An 18,132-nucleotide genomic window follows, 5' to 3' on the forward strand; every position below is an offset into this window, starting at 1 on the left:
AGTTAATTAGAGTTAACTGCACCTCAGATTGCAGCGCAAATATATGCTTCACAGAGTTCAAGTAACAGACACATCTCAACATCAACTGTTCAGAGGAGACTGCTTGAATCAGGCCTTCATGGTCAAATTGCTACAAAGAAACCACTGGTAGGCAACAAAACATCTGCCACACTGACCCTCAAGACAAGGGCCCCTCAGGGATGCGTGCTTAGTCCCCTCCTGTACTCCCTGTTCACCCACGACTGCGTGGCCACGCACGACTCCAACACCATCATTAAGTTTGCCGACGACATTACGGTAGTAGGCCTGATCACCGACAAAGTTGAGAACCTAAATTGAGGAGGTCAGAGACCTCCTAGTCCCACGACAACAACCTCTCCCTCAACGTCAGCAAAACAAAGGAACTGATCGTGGACTACAGGAAACGGAGGGCCGAGCACACCCCCATTCACATCGACAGGGCTGTAGTGGAGCCGGTCGAGAGCTTCAAGTTCCTCGGTGTCCACATCACTAAGGATCTATCATGGTCCAAACACACTAACACGGTCATGAAGAGGGCAAGACAACGCCTATTCCTCCTGAGGAAGCTGAAAAGATTTAGCATGATCCTCAAAAAGTTCTACATCTGCACTATTGAGAGCATCTTGACTGGCTGCATCATCACTTGGTATGGCAACTGCTTGGCATCCAACCGCAGGGCACTACAAAGGGTAGTGCGTATGGCCCTGTACATCACTGGGGCCAAACTCCCTGCCATCCAGGACCTCTATACCAGGCAGTGTCAGAGGAACCAGCCACCCAAGCCATAGACTGTTAATTCTGCTACCGCATGGTAAGCGTTACCAATGCACCAAGTCTGGAACCAACAGGACCCTGAACAGCTTCTACCTCCAATCCATAAGACTTCTAAACAAGACTGCTAAAAAGCTAATCAAATGGCTACCCAGACAACCTGCATTGACCCTTTTTTGCAATAACTCTCTTGCACTGACTTTATGCACACAACCTGGACTCTACCCACACATTAACACATACTTACACTGACACCCAACCCACATACATAAAAACACCCATACCCACTTGGGATTCATATTTTCCAGAGAATCTACCAAGTCTCAATACTAGGAATAATTCATAATTATCCAGAGTCCTGGGAAATTCCACAACAACCGGAAGTGCCTATTTAAAGCGTTTTTAAAGATATGGTCCCTATGCCAGGGTTCTCCCCAAATAAGAGGGGGCTGCACCACCTTGTCGGCTGGGCTGCACCATTACGTAAAGATTTCAGAGCAAATAAAACTGCTTGCTTAACCCGGAAGCCAGCCGCACCAATGTGTCGGAGGAAACACCGTACAGCTGGTGACCTGAAGTCAGCGTGCATGCGCCCGGCCGCCATAAGGAGTCACTAGAGCGCGATGGGACAAGGACATCCCAGCCGGCCAAACCCGAACGACGCTGGGCCAATTGTGCGCCGTATCATGGGTCACCCGGTTGCGGCCGGCTGCGACACAGCCCGGGATCGAACCCAGATCTGTGGTGACGCCTTGATAGAATGATCTTTAATCGCCAATGACATTGTTGTGAATTGCAAAACCGTCCGTTCATAAATTCTGAGCGTTATCATGTTCGTCAATTAATTCAGCGCATTTCAGCAGTAGGCTATCTCGACACAGAGCACGTTCAGGACGCACAGAGCACAACCCGACTATAGCATTGTCAAATCATACAAACGGCAGCCAAATGACAATTCAAATGACCAAAGTTGCTAAGCTTGCAAGATAACCTAATAATCAACGAATGTCAGAATATTTTGGCAAAGTCTAGTTGATGATTATAAAGATACCAGATCAGCTCATGAATAACGGGAAAGTGAAGAGTGTAAATAGTTTGAATATCAAGGTATCTTAATATCCATATCTACTCTCATATCGTTTGTTGATCACACATTCTCTACCGAAGCTCTCATATGGGCAGCTAGTACGAGACAGTGCAGAGAAGCGGGGAAATGTTATAGCGGTATTTTGATATGTGTAGGCAAGAGACGTGCTTTCAGAATGCAACCTATATATTACAGAATAAAGTTAGGAATTTTCATGCGTGACAGGAGTCAGGATTTGGGGTTTCAGTGGGATTGGATAGGAAAGTAGCCTAGGTGTAACGGGTGTTGTCGTCGGATGAGGAATAATCGGACCAAAGCGCAGCGTGGTAAGTGTTCATGCTTTTTATTTAAACTGAACACTATAACAAAATAACAAAGAGAATGAACGAAACCGAAACAGTCCTGTCAGGTGCAGAAACACAAAACAGAAAATAACTACCCACAAAGCATCGGTGGGGAAAAGCTACCTAAGTATGGTTCCCAATCAGAGACAACGATAGTCAGCTGTCCCTGATTGAGAACCATACCCGGCCAAAACAAAGAAATACAAAACATAGAAAAAAGAACATAGAATGCCCACCCAAATCACACCCTGACCAAACCAAAATAGAGACATAAAAAGCTCTCTAAGGTCAGGGCGTGACACTAGGCTCTAGGACAGGAGAAGATCGCCTTTTCCCTCATGCCTCTCTGAATTGTTAACAGACTTCATGTCTGTGACAGAGACGCATAGACCTATCAAATTTGTGACTGTCTGAAGAGTCACAATGACAGCTCAAAGAGGCACACTTTCTTTTATAGGCCATACTTAGGGGTTAGACCCTGTAGGGTTTATTACCTGCATTCGGGTCGCGTGTGCAATCCGGCAGTGTCAATTATGCGTGTGCTTTGAATTCATGCTCACTTTGTGTGAAGTAAATACGCTAAGCTCAAGGCTTCCATGCGACAACCTGTTAGGATAATTTAATTTTTTGCTAATCTAATGCTGCTCATGTTGTGTATTTTATGGAATTGCATTAGTGCCAGACATTGGGGGAAAATGTCATTACATTTCTTAAGGAAATGGGAAGTGTAAGTGTTTCCGGGACAGTCCCGGGATCCCGGTTACCGATGTCAATCCCGAACACCCACACACATAACATGCACACACATGCATACTAACAACGCTCACACACACATTTTCACTCTCACCACATATGCTGCTGCATCGTGGGGTTAGATGTCACATAGTATGGGGTTGGTTGTCACAATGCTTGATTGTTGCTTATTGCTTTTGTAGCAAGAAGTGAAGAATGTAGCAAACAGATTCTTAGAAATAGCCTTTCTTTGATCAAACAATATTCCTAATAAAATTCTGCATTTTATGCCTTAAGAATAAAAAGACATTTTACTGCCGCCCTACATATGGGCAATACCAAAACAAGTGATCTAATGATTCTGTCTCTTTGCAGCAAAATCTCCAGAGCTGGGATTGGTTGTATCCCTCATATACATTACATTCTATTGGTTGCAAGAATTTAGTATAATAATTAAATGGAAAAACAAACTTTTTAATCCAGTGTTGTTTTGTGTATCAGTTCATAAACCACGTGCTATGGAATCGGGACATCGAAATCTCTTCCTAACTATTTTGCGCAGCTTTCAATTTTTTGGTTCTTAAATGAAACTGGTATACTTTTTTGTAATCACAATTTTCTTTAACAAATGTTGGTCTTTAATGTAGGGTCGACAGACAACTTCCTTACCTTCTTCCCCTTCCACATGCCTCTTTATTTGTGTAGTAATGCTGCAATCAGTTGGTTGTACATTTGGATATAGCATATTTCCATATATTTTTGTTAGCTGCATGTGTGACAACTCCAACAGTCATATTTATGATATAATTAACAAAGATTATATCATTTTTTAGTATATTTGTATATTTTAGTATATTTGAGTTTAACCATAATATTTGTTGTAATATTTGTTCTGTCTTTTCTGATGCATAAAACTGAAATTAAAACCAGCTTTCTATAGCCTGTTTTAAAAATAGCGATATTCTGGAGATCATTTTATTCTCAAATAACTGAAAGTGAGAAGTTGTAATCTGAATAAAGGGAAAAAGGATATTTTTAACATGGGGTGAGCCATTCTTACTAATCTGCTGGAAAACCAGTTCGGATTTCAGTACAACGTTTGTATGGCTGAAGCCTTTAGTGAGAGGTTCAAGGCTTTAATCATGTCCACCCTCCGAATGCATATTCATTATATAAATATGCCTGTTTAATTTTGCCTGGCTTGCCATTCCAAATAAAGTGGAATATTTTTTGCTCATATAATATTTTTTTTTAAGTCGTTCGGTGTTCTTAACTGACTTGCCTAGTTAAATAAAGGTAAACATTTAAATTAAAATAAGTAAATAGGTAGACTGGGATATGACTCAATAGTTTAAGATGCTAGTTAACTCGTGGCTTGACCTAGGGACTCAGAAATAGGTTTGAAATATAGCTCTCCCTTTTTCCTCTTTTCAACAAATGTACGTGTTCATGGATACTCCCATAATTCAAACATTTACAAAGAAAATAGAAAATATCACACATTGTTTTACTTGTACTTATAAAAAATACAGTCCCCTCACCTCAATGTTTTGTCATGCTGACATGAACTGACCAGGTGGATGAGTTATTTTGAAGAATTCACACAGCTCCATTTCGGTTGGTAGTAATTAGCACTGTGACAACCAACCCGTGAGACAACCAACCCCGGTCTCCCCTACTCTTACCACAGCATATCGGTTTATCATTACATATACCAGACAATTGGGCCAGACAGAGCAACGAACTATAGCTACATTATAACCGTTTTGTTTTTCTGTAAAGAAACAAACTGTACAGTTATTTCACAGGATGTTCCATTCAGTCACTCAACACTCAAAAGCAATGTCTGTCCCCTTTTCTCTAACCCCTCCCATCACCATCCCACCAACCTCAGGAAGGTCATTTAACTTCACCAGACTTTAAAAGAAGAAAGAGTGCACAGGTAGGAGACCAAACTTTCAATATACCACATCCTCTGGATTAACAGTCAAACTTTATTTGACTATTTAGTTGTACAAATGCCCTCAAATGCTTAGTACATCCACATCATACTGTATATCTAGATAACAGTTCACCCACATCATTCTATGTAAAAAAAATACTTTGTAATAACTGAATAACTGTTCGGAGGTCCCTTATGAATGAATAAAACGGTAACACATCATGGTAATTCAGCTTCTGTAAGTACAACCTTATACCATACTGGGCATAGGAACATGTGGGACCATTGAAAATGCATAGAAAGTGCTGCATCGTCATAGCATCTGAGTACATGTTGTTTATGATTGTTAGTCATGAATCAGTTTTATTGCGACATCTAAACTTGACAACAGCTTAGCCTTATCCGTTGATATTGCGATGTTTATACGGGCATGAATTTATATTTCTTGTGCGTGATCATACTTTGACCAGTGACCATTTTGTTTGTCCATGTTCTTACCATATTGGATAAAGAAGAGTCTATTATGTGACTGATATATGTAAAACTGGTCTCTCCCTTTTCTCCTATCTAGGCCAAGAGAGCACTGTTTCCCTTCAACCAATCAGCGGGCTCAAGCACAGGTATGTACACCAATCACAGCTCAATGGAATCTTTCTGAATCCTTTAGACATGACTATCTGGTAAAGGGGATGGTGTTGTCTCTCTAACTATGTGTTTTTGTTGTTATAAGGTTTTGTGACACAGGCCTGACCCTTCACACTTATATAATAAACCATCTTTCCCTAATCCTCTTTGTTTATCTTTACTTCAGAATCTGAGGAGGATGACGATGAGGAGGAGGAGGAAGAGGAGGAGGAAGAAGAAGCTGAGCAGGAAAGAGAGGAAGGAGAGAGAAGAGATCAGGCAAACACTGCTGAAGAGAGCAGTACAGGAGGCAGCCATTGTGGTGTGAAAAAGACTGTCTTCAAAGTCACCTGTGGAGCCATCAATGGAATGCTACATAATGATCGGTTTGCATCAGGTACATATTTTATTCTCTGAAGGTTTAATAAACAACATTCTATAGCTATTGCCATGTCTTTGAAACTATTGAAGGTACTGGAGACACTTTTACATGTTGGCAACCCTCTTTCTCTGGCTGCACCTCAAATACTGCCCCCACTTAGTGCTTTTATCAAGCAGAAAACCCATTTCAGCAGATCCAGAAGGTCTGCCATGAGAGGTGACTGTATAGTTCCCTTCAGGAAAAGCACCTTCAGTCAGACGGCTTTCACTGTGAGAGCTTCCCATGTCTGGAACTCACTGCTTTCAGCCACACGTAACTATGCAACATTCAACCTGTCTGTAGTTTGTTAGGTGTGTAGATATTGTTTGTTAATTTTCTGTCTTTTGTTTGGTTGCTTTTTGTGTCATTGCTCTGTCTGTCTGTGTACTAAGAGTTAGTTGTCATATGTTGCTCTCTGCTCTGTATGTGCTAATTGTCTGTACTGCCCAGGGACTACGGTAGAAAGTTTGCCGACTGGCTAAAACGGGCACTTTTACTGAAAATGTTCCTACAAAAAATAAACGTAATAAAGTAAAGTAAATGACACACTTTTAGCTATTGTTGACAATACACTACATGTTATTTTACAATAGCCCTGTGTCCCTCTGGTCAGCTGTAATGCGCCATATAAAATGTATATTAAGGTTATAATAGGGTTTCATTTGAGTTTTTCCTTCTGCCCCTATCTTCTCTGTTGCCCCAGGGTCGTGTGGAAAGAGCATCCGTACGGAGCTGTGCTGGATGACCCCGGTGGAGTTTGTGACGGGGGAGTCAGCTCTGGAAGATCCTTCCTGGAAGAAAGACATCCAGTGGGACGGGAAACCACTCAGCGTCCTCATCGAGGTACACAGGGAAGAAGAACAGAGAGAGAGAGAGATGAGAGAGAAAAAATGTGTGTTTGGCACTTACCAACCTACTGTACAAGGAATGGTTTAAGATAGTCTGCAAGGTCTTTAAGGACCTGTGATGAAAACATTTCCCTTCTTCAAAAACGTTTTACTAGTACTACTACTGTCTTTGTTTGTTTCTCATTTTCAGAGCAAGATCTTGGTCATCCACTCTCTCCTGTGTAAGTGCAAGCTGTGCAGCTCCACGGCCAAAGACAGGGTACGTTTCTCCCTCGACCCTCGGGAACATGGTGGCACCCACTTACCAATCAGCCAATCACATTGGTTAAACAAATGCTTCAGTTTTAATAATGAAACTCCAAGATGTTTCTTAACATCACTGTAAAGGGAATGAATGAATGACATTTTCGTGTCAAATCATCAGTTGGCAATCCATCCCTTACAGGATTAATTGACACAAACAAATTACAATGATTCACAGTGATAATTCAGTGATAATTCTTCTGGTGTTCTGCGCAGTGTGCACTGCATGAAAAATAAATCAGTACATAATAGTAGATAAGGTTTTTCAACCAATAATAATAATAACCCTAGATCGGTAAAAATTATACAGAAATACAGAAAAATTCAACAGAAGGTGTTTCAACCTGATCTTGCACAAAGAGAAGATTCAAGTGTGAGATCAGAGAGAAGATTGTAAGACATCCCTACAGACAATCTATACACATACGTGCACTTTGCTATATAGGAGCTAAATACTTTTAGAATGTAATTATAGGTTGCCCTTTTTCTTTTATTCCAGGCTTTATCAAAATATTCAGCAAACAGAAATACACAATGTACAAAAAAACATTTCAGTTTCTCCTCATCACTCAGCCACATATTGCCAGGGTAAATCTGGTGGGCTTTCTGGAATAAGGAAAAATGTATATATCGCGGTAGAAAGTGCAATAGATGATCAAATGAATGTTATTCTCTATTTCTTCGAGGTCACAATAATTACCTTGTTTTTCCTAATCCATTTTACCGACCTGTTTCAATACGCACGGGCAATATCCCTGATCTTACACGTAGCGATCTCTTGCTTTTAGGTAGGTTGCACATAATATACTGTATCTCTCAAACACAAATTCACCCTTAATCAAACAAAAGGTTCTCAATTTGGGTTTATGATTCATCTCCCCCACCCATTTATTTTCATATCACACCATCAGTTGTTTTTAAATAGTATCTATATCTCCCTTCATTTGGTCTTCGTACAAATGTTAAAAGTCAGGCTGCTGGAAAAGGGCCGACCGACATTTTGGTTTCCCAGGCTCCTCCTGTGAAGAGATCCCATTGAAAAACTTGTCTGGCAATAGTCATATCCAACAGTCTATTCCGAAGTCTCACCATGCACGCCTTCCATCTCACCTCACAGGGATCCCAGCCCATGTCCCCACTTATTGCCAGTATAGGTGCAAACTTGTAGAACCCTAAAGAATAAGTACTGCTTTGAGATACCTCTTAGCAACTCACACTCCTGCTGAATAGTCCACAACAGGACACACACGTCTGATAAGGTTTGGAATATGTGGCATAACCAACATCTTTGAGTGTTCTTGTTTTTCCTATAAATCTCCCAAAAGCTCTACATGCTGAGTCAGCCAGGGCAGATGTGCTGTATTGAAAGTTCATATGTTCATCAAAATAAAGACCCAAGTATTTATAATTTCTAGTAAACTCAAGAATGTCTTCACCACAAAATTGAAAACCAATTGACTGCACGTAATAACATTTTCCTCAGGTTTTGTTCCGTTTCTGCCATCAAAATAATATAATCAGCATTTCATCGTCATTTCTTACGCCAGTATTTAACTGTTTAATTTATTTTGCCAAATCATTAATAAACATAGCAAACAGAGTCTTTGATCAGGAGTCTCCTTGTTTTACACCCGAGAGTGTGAGAAACCAATCTGTACGATATTCGTTAACACACAAACAGACAGTTGGTGCTTGATTGTTAAACAATTCCTTCTCACCTTCCTCTCTTCTGTCTTGGAAGCATGATCAAGATAACGATGACGACTGCTTCATCTGTAGAAGCCAGGGCAGCTTGATATGCTGTGATGAGTGTCCTCGCTCCTTCCATCAGAGATGTCATCTTCCTAATGTGGATGATGCTATCCTGGGGTGAGAAGAGTTGAGGGTTGATGAGAGACAGAGTGAGAGAAAGAGATTGATACAAGAGAGGTCTGTTTGTTCTGTGTAGGTAAACTTAGCTGTCAGCTTATTTGTGCACTGTTGAAATGTGTGTGTGTGTGTGTGTGTGTGTGTGTGTGTGTGTGTAATCACAGGGATGATTGTCCGTGGATGTGTACATTCTGTGTACTGAGGACCAGTCAGCCGTGGCGCTACCCCAAACAAATGACCTACCAGGAAGCCTTAACCTGCCGAATCTCAGACCACCTACTGGTGAGGAGCCTGAAGGAATGACTTCTACCATTGGCCCAACTGCCTCCAATTGCATGTCCATTATAAGCATCACCATATATTTGACATGAAATAATTATTCAGAATTAAATGTAAACAAGCTTTGACCAGTCACATAAAGGTGTGTTTACTCTGACAGGAATGCCAGTACCTTCTGTTGTGTCTATACCAAGCGGACGAGGAACACATCGCTGTGGCAGATCCTTGCATCAATGTAAGTTTGCTTGGTTCTCTCTCTCTATGTGTGTGTGTGTGTGTGTGTGTCAAAGTTCACATATCTCCGTCTGTATGTTTCATTGGCAGGTGAGAAACTATACCAGTGTGATAAAGACCCCTATATGGCTGGACAGGGTTGTGGAGAAGCTGCAGCAGAATCTCTACCAAACAGTTCAACACTTTGTGTCTGATGTGTGGCTTATCTTCACCAACTGTGCCACATTTAACAGGGTGAGACTGCACTACTGCAGAATCCAATGTGAAGACTCATCAAGACACAAATCTTGGAACACTTTAACAATGTGTCTTTGTTTAATCCATAACAAATATGAATTAGGCTAAATGAGTTGTGTTTTATGCATTACTAGTTTATTATGTTTTCTATACAAATGTGTGTGTCTTTTTTTAATGAAGGATAATGCAGAGTTGCGTGGGATGGGCGAAAGATTGAAGAATCTATTTGAGAGAGAGTTCAAGAGTACATTCAGCATCCAACTTCAGCATCCAACTGCATCCAACAGCCAGTAGAGCCTTCATCAAGTCTGTACTGTTATCTCACTGAGACAACAGGGAATATTCACCATGCCCTGGTCTTTGTATACAGCCTTCATACAGACTTGCATGTACATTATTATCCATCTAGGACTTTCATTATTTATTTCATTCGTTCTAGCAGTCAAAATGGGTGTGTGATAATAATTGAAATAGAATGATGGTGATAACATTGCATTTCACACAGTAAATGTTGCTTTGCTAACTTCTCATGCAAGAGCCTTAGAATTCCTAACCTTCCAGGTTTTTACTTCTGGTTAGGCCTCACTAGATTCATGTCCAGGGATTCTGTCGACAATAAACTCATGAATTTCGAAAATATTGTACAACATAGGTCTACTTGTTTGACTGTGTAGCCTACCAGAATGTGGTTCTGTTGGGGAGAATATCACCAGACAGAGCATCAGCGCCCTCTTCAGGGAAGTTAGATCAGGGGCTGCTTTGGGTCTCTGCCCTCATGCAGGACCTGCGCACACTGCTAATGTAACAGTTGTTAAAGTACTGTGTGAATTTCACCAGGTTCATATATTAATATGGCATGTTGATTTGTTTTTATGCATGCCTGCATCCTGGGAGTAGGGGAGTGTGTACTTACACGGAACCCAAACCGGCTGCGTAGTGCGCCATCGTGCGCTATCGTGCATAAATGTATTTTGCCCCCCCACACCAAACGCGATCACGACACGCAGGTTAAAATATCAAAACAAACTCTGAACCAATGACATTAATTTGGGGACAGGTCGAAAAGCATTAAACATGTATGGCAATTTAGCTAGCTAGCTTGCACTTGCTAGCTAATGTTAATTTGTCCTATTTAGCTAGCTTGCTGTTGCTAGCTAATTTGTCCTGGGATATAAACATTGAGTTGTTATTTTACCTGAAATGCACAAGGACCTCTACTCCGACAATTAATCCACACATAAAACGGCCAACCGAATCGTTTCTAGTCATCTCTCCTCCTTCCAGGCTTTTTCATCTTTGAACTTATATGGTGATCCATCTAAACTTTCATTGTATTACCACGACAACCGGCAACAAAGTTCGTCTTTCAATCACCCACATGGGTATAACCAATGAGGAGATGGCACGTGGATACCTGCTTCTATAAACCAATGAGGAGATGACTTTCAGCGCGATCTACGTCAGAAATAGGAAAGACTTCTATTTTAGCCCTTGGCGTCGCAGACGCGAGCAGTGTGGGTGCAATAATTGAATAACATTTCTACATTTATTTTGCGACGCTCGCGCACGCGACGTGTCCGATCTGGTCAGCATGTTACGTTTTGCCCTGCGTGCTCAAATCATTTTGATGCACTATGAGAGGTAGGCACGCTTTTTTTGTCGTCTTCAGAAAAGTTTGATTATTTTAAAACCTGTTCGGGACAGGGGGCAGCATTTTCACTTTGGACGAATTGCGTGCCCAAACTGAATTTCCTCCTACTCTGTCCCAGAAGGTAATACATGCATATTATTATTACTATTGTATAGAAAACACTCTGACGTTTCTAAAACTGTTTGAATTATGTGTAAGTATAACAGAACTCATATGGCGGACAAAAACCTGAGAAGAAATCCAAACAGGAAGTGAGAACTCGATTTTCAAAACAGTGCCAAATGATATCCCTTTTAGTTATGGATGAGCAAACACTTCCTAGGGCTTCCACTAGATGTCACCGTCTTTAGATTCTGGTTATATGATTCTACTATAAAGGAGGGGCTCATAGGAGCTATTTTACTGAGTGGTCTGCAGAAATTCTCGGTCTCATTGTGCGCGCTCACGAGAGAGTGCTCTCGTTCCAATGCTCTTTCATCAGACAATGAAATTCTCCGGTTGGATCCTTATTGATGATTAATGTTAAAAACATCCTAAATATGGATTGCATACATCATTTGACTTGTTTCTACGACCTGTAACGGAACTTTTTGAGTTTTTGTCTGGAGGGATTGCTCGTGCGTCATGAAAATGGATTACTGAACATGCTAACAACAAGTGGCTAAATGATGGGCTTTATGGAACAAATCAGTCATGTATTGTCGAACTGGGAATCCTGGGAGTGCCTTCTGATGAAGTTATTCGAAGGTAAGTGAATATTTATAGTGTTTTTGTAGCTTCTGTTGACGCCAAAATGGCGGCTATTTCTTTGGCTGGATTGTGCTCTGAGCGCCGTTTTCAGATTATTATTTTTCTGTACATTTTTTTTTTTTAATCTGACAGTGGTTGCATAGAGGATAACTTTATCTTTAATTCTGTGAATAACACTTGCATCTTTTATCAATGTTTATTATGAGTATTTCTGCAAAATCACCGGATGTTTTGGAATCAAAACATTACTGCACGTAACGCGCCAATGTAAACTGAGATTTGTTTTAATATATATATGCACATTATCGAACAAAACACAAATAAATGTATAACATGATGTCCTATGACTGTCATCTGATGAAGATAATCAAAGGTTAGTGATTCATTTTAACTATATTTCTGCTTTTTCTAACTCCTATTGTTGGCTGAAAAAATGGCTGTGTGTGTTTGTGACTTGGCTCTGACCTAACATAATCATATGTTGTGCTTTCACTGTAAATCATTTTTGAAATCGGACACCATGGGTAGATTAACAAGATGTTTATCTTTCATTTGCTGTATTGGACTTGTTAATGTGTGAAAGATAAATATTTATAGAAAAATATTTTTGAATTTCGCGCGCTGCCTTTTCAGTGGAATGTTGTGGGTGTTCCGCTAGCGGAACCCCTGAGCTAGAAAGGTTTTAAGCACAAAATCATACACACAGTGTTTTGTTCATGAATAATGTTGTATATTTAGAGGTTACTCATACGTGGATGGTATTGTTAAGATGCACATGTAACTACTTTTTAGGATGATATTAACATTCTGAATTCAACATGTGGTTAATAGCTAGCTAAGGTATTAGCAGGCTATTGTATGTGTGAACGATGGCTAGCTCCTCGAATGATCCCAGTCCCTTGTATTGTGCATCTGTTGTAGAAAGAGGCGATGATTCGCAGAACATATGTGCTCAACAAATGTTTTATTTTCTTTTGAATGCAGATGCAGGATGCAGAGAGTGAATTCTGCTTAATTAAAACAACCTGATCTCCAAAGTCCACGTCTATAGTCTCAATCAACCACACACCACGCAGTTACAGCGGTGCAGTACAGCACTGGTTACATTGGTGTCTTCTAGACCCGGATTCATCGTTGATCGACGTCAGCTCAATCACTGCTGCGCTGCTGCTCTAGAGACTCTAATTACATCATTGAGGTACTCTTGCCGCCCTGTGGCAAAAAATGGAACTGCAGTCTTTTCTTTCCTGTTTTTTTTCTTCTGAAAACTTTGTATTGAGAGCGCTGTTTATGTTTAACTAACATAGAAGTGTGTTCATCAACAGACATTTTATCATAACATTAGTGGTTTAGTGGCATGGAATCTTATAATGTTGATGAACCCAAATTCACTTTCTCATACTCTGATCAAACTCCATGTTTTGCTCCACAAAATGTTTGGGATGAAAGCCCTTCATCTAGTGTTAATCCAAATGCCCCTGTAGATGGTCTAGCTGATCTGGTCACTCAGCTAGCCCGGGAAATAGGGAGCTCCATTAGGGAAGAACTACAGAGTGGCAGGTCCAGTACTTATGAGCTACCAGTAAGACCAGAGAAGATAAGTGATCATCATTCAGAGTCGGTAGGATATGTAGACCTCGGTAAATTTAAGTTCATCATGCAATCAGACATGAAGGAACCTCCTACATATAGAGGAGATGGTACAGACAAATGCTCCATTCATGAATGGGAGGAGTTGATGAGAATATACTTGGAGGGGGAAGGGATGTCCTGTTGGGGAACAATCGGATGAGATGATTAGTCGATTATCTGGAAAAGCAAGAGACATGGTAAAGATACATTTACACAATGAGAGAACTGTTGATCCTACAGAGAAGCCAGAGATTGTATTTGACATTCTGAAACAGAATTTCAGCGAATTGGCCTATTCATGCATGCATTTGGCTGATTTTTACAATACTAAACCTGTACACGGAGAGGCTGTTATGGAGTATTGGGTTAGATTGAACAAGGCCGTAGATGTCGCTGACGAGGGCCTTAAGAGACAAGGTAAGAAGATTGATAGCTCCAACTCCGATGTCGTCAGGATGTTTGTAACATACTGCCCTGCCCCCAAACTGGCAGCAGTATTCCAATACAAGTCTGCTGAGAAATGGACTGCGAGTGAAGTACAGGAGAGAATCTATGAACATGAACGCCGCAGGAAGGCCACCATGTGTCAATCTACCACTGTATCCTCAAAGCAAGTAACAGTACATCCGCAGACAACTCCGTTTGAAGGCTGGGTCAATGCTGGTGCGCGCAGTGACACTTCTCTCACATCAAGCGCCAAACAAGATGGGCAGAGTGCAAGTATTGCGAAACTCATTCACCTGCTTGAACGTACCTTAGAGAAGAGCATACCACCCGTTATGGTTTCACAGACACAGGCCAAGGCACCATCTTTCCCCGCCCAGCCCTTCAGGCGTAGGGAATGCAGGGTTTGTGGCGCAACAGATCACTCCACTGTGATGCACTGTAAACATGAGAACCTGTGCCTCTGGTGCTTTTCCCCAGATCATGGTCATTGGAAGTCAAATTGTCCAAAACGGGGAAAGCTATGCCAATCCTGGTGGCAAGAGACGCCCACCACAACAGCAGAGAAACTCACCACAGCAGCAAATTAAAACTGACACGCCCGCAGGTGAAGGGGGGAAATGTGGGTGTTCAACTGTCTGCCCCCAAGAAAGAATCTGATGATCTCGAGAAAACATGAGATTTTGTGCTCTGATGTGAAAGGAGAGAAAATTGTTTTGCTAGGTTCACAAGAGGTTGTGGCTTTTTCAGATGTGTTTTACACCTCTGTGTCTGTACATGGGAAAGTGCAGCTTACAGGCATGCTTGACACTGGGTCTATGGCCTGTACATTGAGTGAACATGCGGAGCAGAGACTTTTGGAAGCAGGTGCCCTTCCTCAGCATTATCAGCCTCCTACAGAGTTAGTGTTAGTGGGGTGTGGGGGGAAGAAGGCCTCAGTGTTTTTATGACTTGGAGATGCAAATCTATGGGATTGATGTTAAAGTGCCCACCCTAGTTGTTCCTGGACAGCGTGATGATCTCATCCTGGGATCGAATGTCATTAAACATCTATTGTATGAGATGAAGGGCACTGACGAATACTGGAAGCTCGTCAACAACATGGATGGCCAGACCCACTCACCAGAGGGTGAGCAGTTTCTGCAGATGATAAGTGTCACAAGATGGAAGGGACAGAAAGTTGATGGCAAGATTGTGACAGTGAAGCTCACTCAAGCTGTGACTCTTTCGGCCAAGACTGAACACTTAGTTTGGGGTAAACTTCCTAAAAATGTGGCATTGTCTCCAGGCAGCACTGTAATAGTCGAGCATACCAGGTCAAAGGTCATGCCCAGAAACATACTTGTGGGTTGAGTTATTACGCCCATGTGGGGAGATGGCTGGGTCCCTTTTTAAAGGTAGTAAACTGTTATGACCAACATCTCACCCTGAGACGTAACATGAAGCTGGCCGATGTGTCTACATGCTTGGCTGTTGAGGATGCAACAATCTTTCAGGGCCTTCATGAAGTGAGGAAAACCCCAATGGAACAGAAGCAGGATGACAATGGCGGCCACAACCTGAAACAAAGATTGTCTGATCTAGGATTAGGAGACATTGACATTGATGGATGCCAGGTAACTGACCAGTGGAAGGAGAAGCTTGTGAATACCATCACAAAATATGAAGACATCTTCTCAGACATCTTCTCTTGGTCTTTGCACCCACCGAGGAACAGGCTCTACAGCGACTTGAAGTTGTGTTTAGCCGTCTAAGAGCCAACAATCTCAAACTAGCACCCAAGAAATGCCACGAAGAACAGTGAAATTCCTCGGACATATCATTAAAGACGACGGTGTGTCAGTGGATCCTGAGAAGGTGGAGGTCATTGCCAAGATGAGCCAAGCTCAGCTGATGGAGGCAGACGGATGCACTCCCTCTGCTCGCCGGCTGAAATCCTTCTTGGGTTTGGTATTATATTACCAGCACTTCATTCCTGACTGTTCTGCCATAGCCAGACCTTTGTTAGCACTCACTGGGGTTCAAAAGAGAAGAGGAAGAGATGGGAAGAAGGGCAACAGTGGGATTTTCGGGAAGCTGACTCTATCGGATTGAACTGTGGAGTGTGTCGTTGCATTCCAGAAGCTGAAGGATGCTTTTTTGAATTGTGTCATGCCAGCTCACCCTGATTTTGAGAGGCCGTTCATTCTCTTCACTGACGCATTCTTTGGATGGTCTCGGAGCTGTGCTTTGTCAAGTGCCTGAGAAGATAAAGCAAGGCCCATAGCATTCGAGAGCAAGACCCTGAGTAAGTCGCAGGGAAGGTATCCAGCACACAGACTTGAATTTCTAGCACTGAAATGGAGCGTGTGTGAGAAATTCAGTCACTGGCTTAAGGGGCACGAGTTCACTGTCTGGACAGATAGTAACCCGTTAACGTACATCATGACAAAACCCAAGATGGACGCTTGCGAGCAAAGATGGGTTGCCAAGCTGGCACCGTACAACTTCGATTTGCACTGAGCCGCGACCCCTTCGCAGTGACTGTCGCGCAGACTGATGAGGGAGTCCTACCTAGCACTTCTGTCTGAGGCTGTTGGGACGTTGAATGATGATGTCCAAGATGCCTTCCGTTGGGCTTCTTTTTCCCAGGAGATATTCTCCTTGACCACTGCTGAAGTGAAGGCCATATGTCAGCTCCATATCGACTGGGAATGTTCAACGGAGATGCAAGCCATCCAGCTTGGTTCCAACACCCAACAGCTGCTTTCTCCTGGTATTGACACTTTCCCTGAACTCTCGCACAAGGAACTTTGAGATCTCCAGCTGCAAGACTCTGTGACTTCCAAGGTCATCCCTTTCGTCTTCAATAAGAAACGGCCCACCAGACGAGATCGATACAATGTTTCTTCTAAAGTGGTGTTGCTGATGAAACAGTGGGACCGCTTGATCCTAAGAGAGGGAGTTCTGTATCGTGTCACTAAGGAGAGTCACACAAACCGGAGAAAGTTCCAGTATGTATTGCCAGAGGTGTTGAGACTCAAAGCAATGACCGGCATTCACGACCTTGCAGGACATCAAGGCCAAGCTAGAACTCTAGCCCTGGCCAGACGGAGGTTTTTCTGGCTTGCAATGGAGAGAGACATCAAGGAGTATGTGCGCTGCTGCCAGCGATGCGTTCTAGCAAAGACTCCAGAGCCAGCGGCTAGAACCCCGTTAGAGAGCATCAAAACCTGCTCTCCCATGGAGTTGGTGTGTTTGGATTTTTGGACAGCAGAAGACAGTAAGAAGAACTCAGTTGATGTTCTGGTGGTGACTGACCACTTCACTAAACTTGCCCATGCAGAAACCAGACAGCCATGCAAGTAGCTCCTAAATTGTGGGATCATGTCTCCTGTGTCTACGGATTTGCTTCAAGGATCCATACTGATCAGGGTGCGAATTTCGAGAGCGAGCTAATAGCAGAACTGCTTAAGCTCTCCGGTGTCTAACAGGACTTTAGGTAGCATGCTCAGGAGTCTGCCCTTGAAAACCAAAGAACATTGGCGTGAACAAATCCAGTCATTGACATTTGCCTACAATGCCACCGTTCACAAGACTACGGGCTATGCTCCATTCTTTCTCATGTTTGGTAGGGTCCCTCGGCTACCAGTGGATGTGATGTTCCACAATGTTTTGGACGACTCCAGTGTTGTGGATTGCAACAATTATGTCGAGACTCTGATCACTGAGCTGAAGGAAGCTATGAGTGTTGCCCAAAGGCACACTGACAAGCAACAGAGACGACAAGGTCGGGAGTACGACAAGCGGGTTAAAGGCATCAGTTTGTCCATGGAAGATCGTGTACTCATCGCCAACCAGGGTGAAAGGGGCCGCCGAAAGTTGGCTGACAAGTGGAATCCCGAGATTTTCACAGTGACTTCAGTCAATCCACAAACTCACACGTACATAATCCAAGACCGTT

At 42.4% G+C, this 18,132-nt stretch overlaps 1 protein-coding gene across 2 annotated transcripts in view; it reads left to right on the forward strand.

Annotated features, from left to right (window-relative positions):
• Nucleotides 1-10,349, forward strand: part of LOC139581123 (nuclear body protein SP140-like protein) — a 28,974-nt gene extending 18,625 nt beyond the window's left edge. The window contains exons 6-15 of one of the 2 annotated variants that reach the window (XM_071410579.1): nucleotides 4,850-4,897; nucleotides 5,469-5,517; nucleotides 5,709-5,918; nucleotides 6,646-6,785; nucleotides 6,981-7,049; nucleotides 8,835-8,962; nucleotides 9,127-9,244; nucleotides 9,402-9,476; nucleotides 9,566-9,709; nucleotides 9,893-10,349. In XM_071410579.1, the coding sequence (XP_071266680.1) occupies nucleotides 4,850-4,897; nucleotides 5,469-5,517; nucleotides 5,709-5,918; nucleotides 6,646-6,785; nucleotides 6,981-7,049; nucleotides 8,835-8,962; nucleotides 9,127-9,244; nucleotides 9,402-9,476; nucleotides 9,566-9,709; nucleotides 9,893-10,006 (1,095 nt within the window). In that variant the 3' untranslated portion in view covers nucleotides 10,007-10,349. The remainder of the gene's footprint in view (nucleotides 1-4,849; nucleotides 4,898-5,468; nucleotides 5,518-5,708; nucleotides 5,919-6,645; nucleotides 6,786-6,980; nucleotides 7,050-8,834; nucleotides 8,963-9,126; nucleotides 9,245-9,401; nucleotides 9,477-9,565; nucleotides 9,710-9,892) is intronic. The other variant, XM_071410587.1, reaches the window with a different exon arrangement.
• The last annotated feature ends 7,783 nt before the right edge of the window (nucleotides 10,350-18,132 follow it).

Source organism: Salvelinus alpinus, chromosome 1, assembly GCF_045679555.1.
Source record: "Salvelinus alpinus chromosome 1, SLU_Salpinus.1, whole genome shotgun sequence".
NCBI classification, from domain to species: domain Eukaryota; kingdom Metazoa; phylum Chordata; class Actinopteri; order Salmoniformes; family Salmonidae; genus Salvelinus; species Salvelinus alpinus.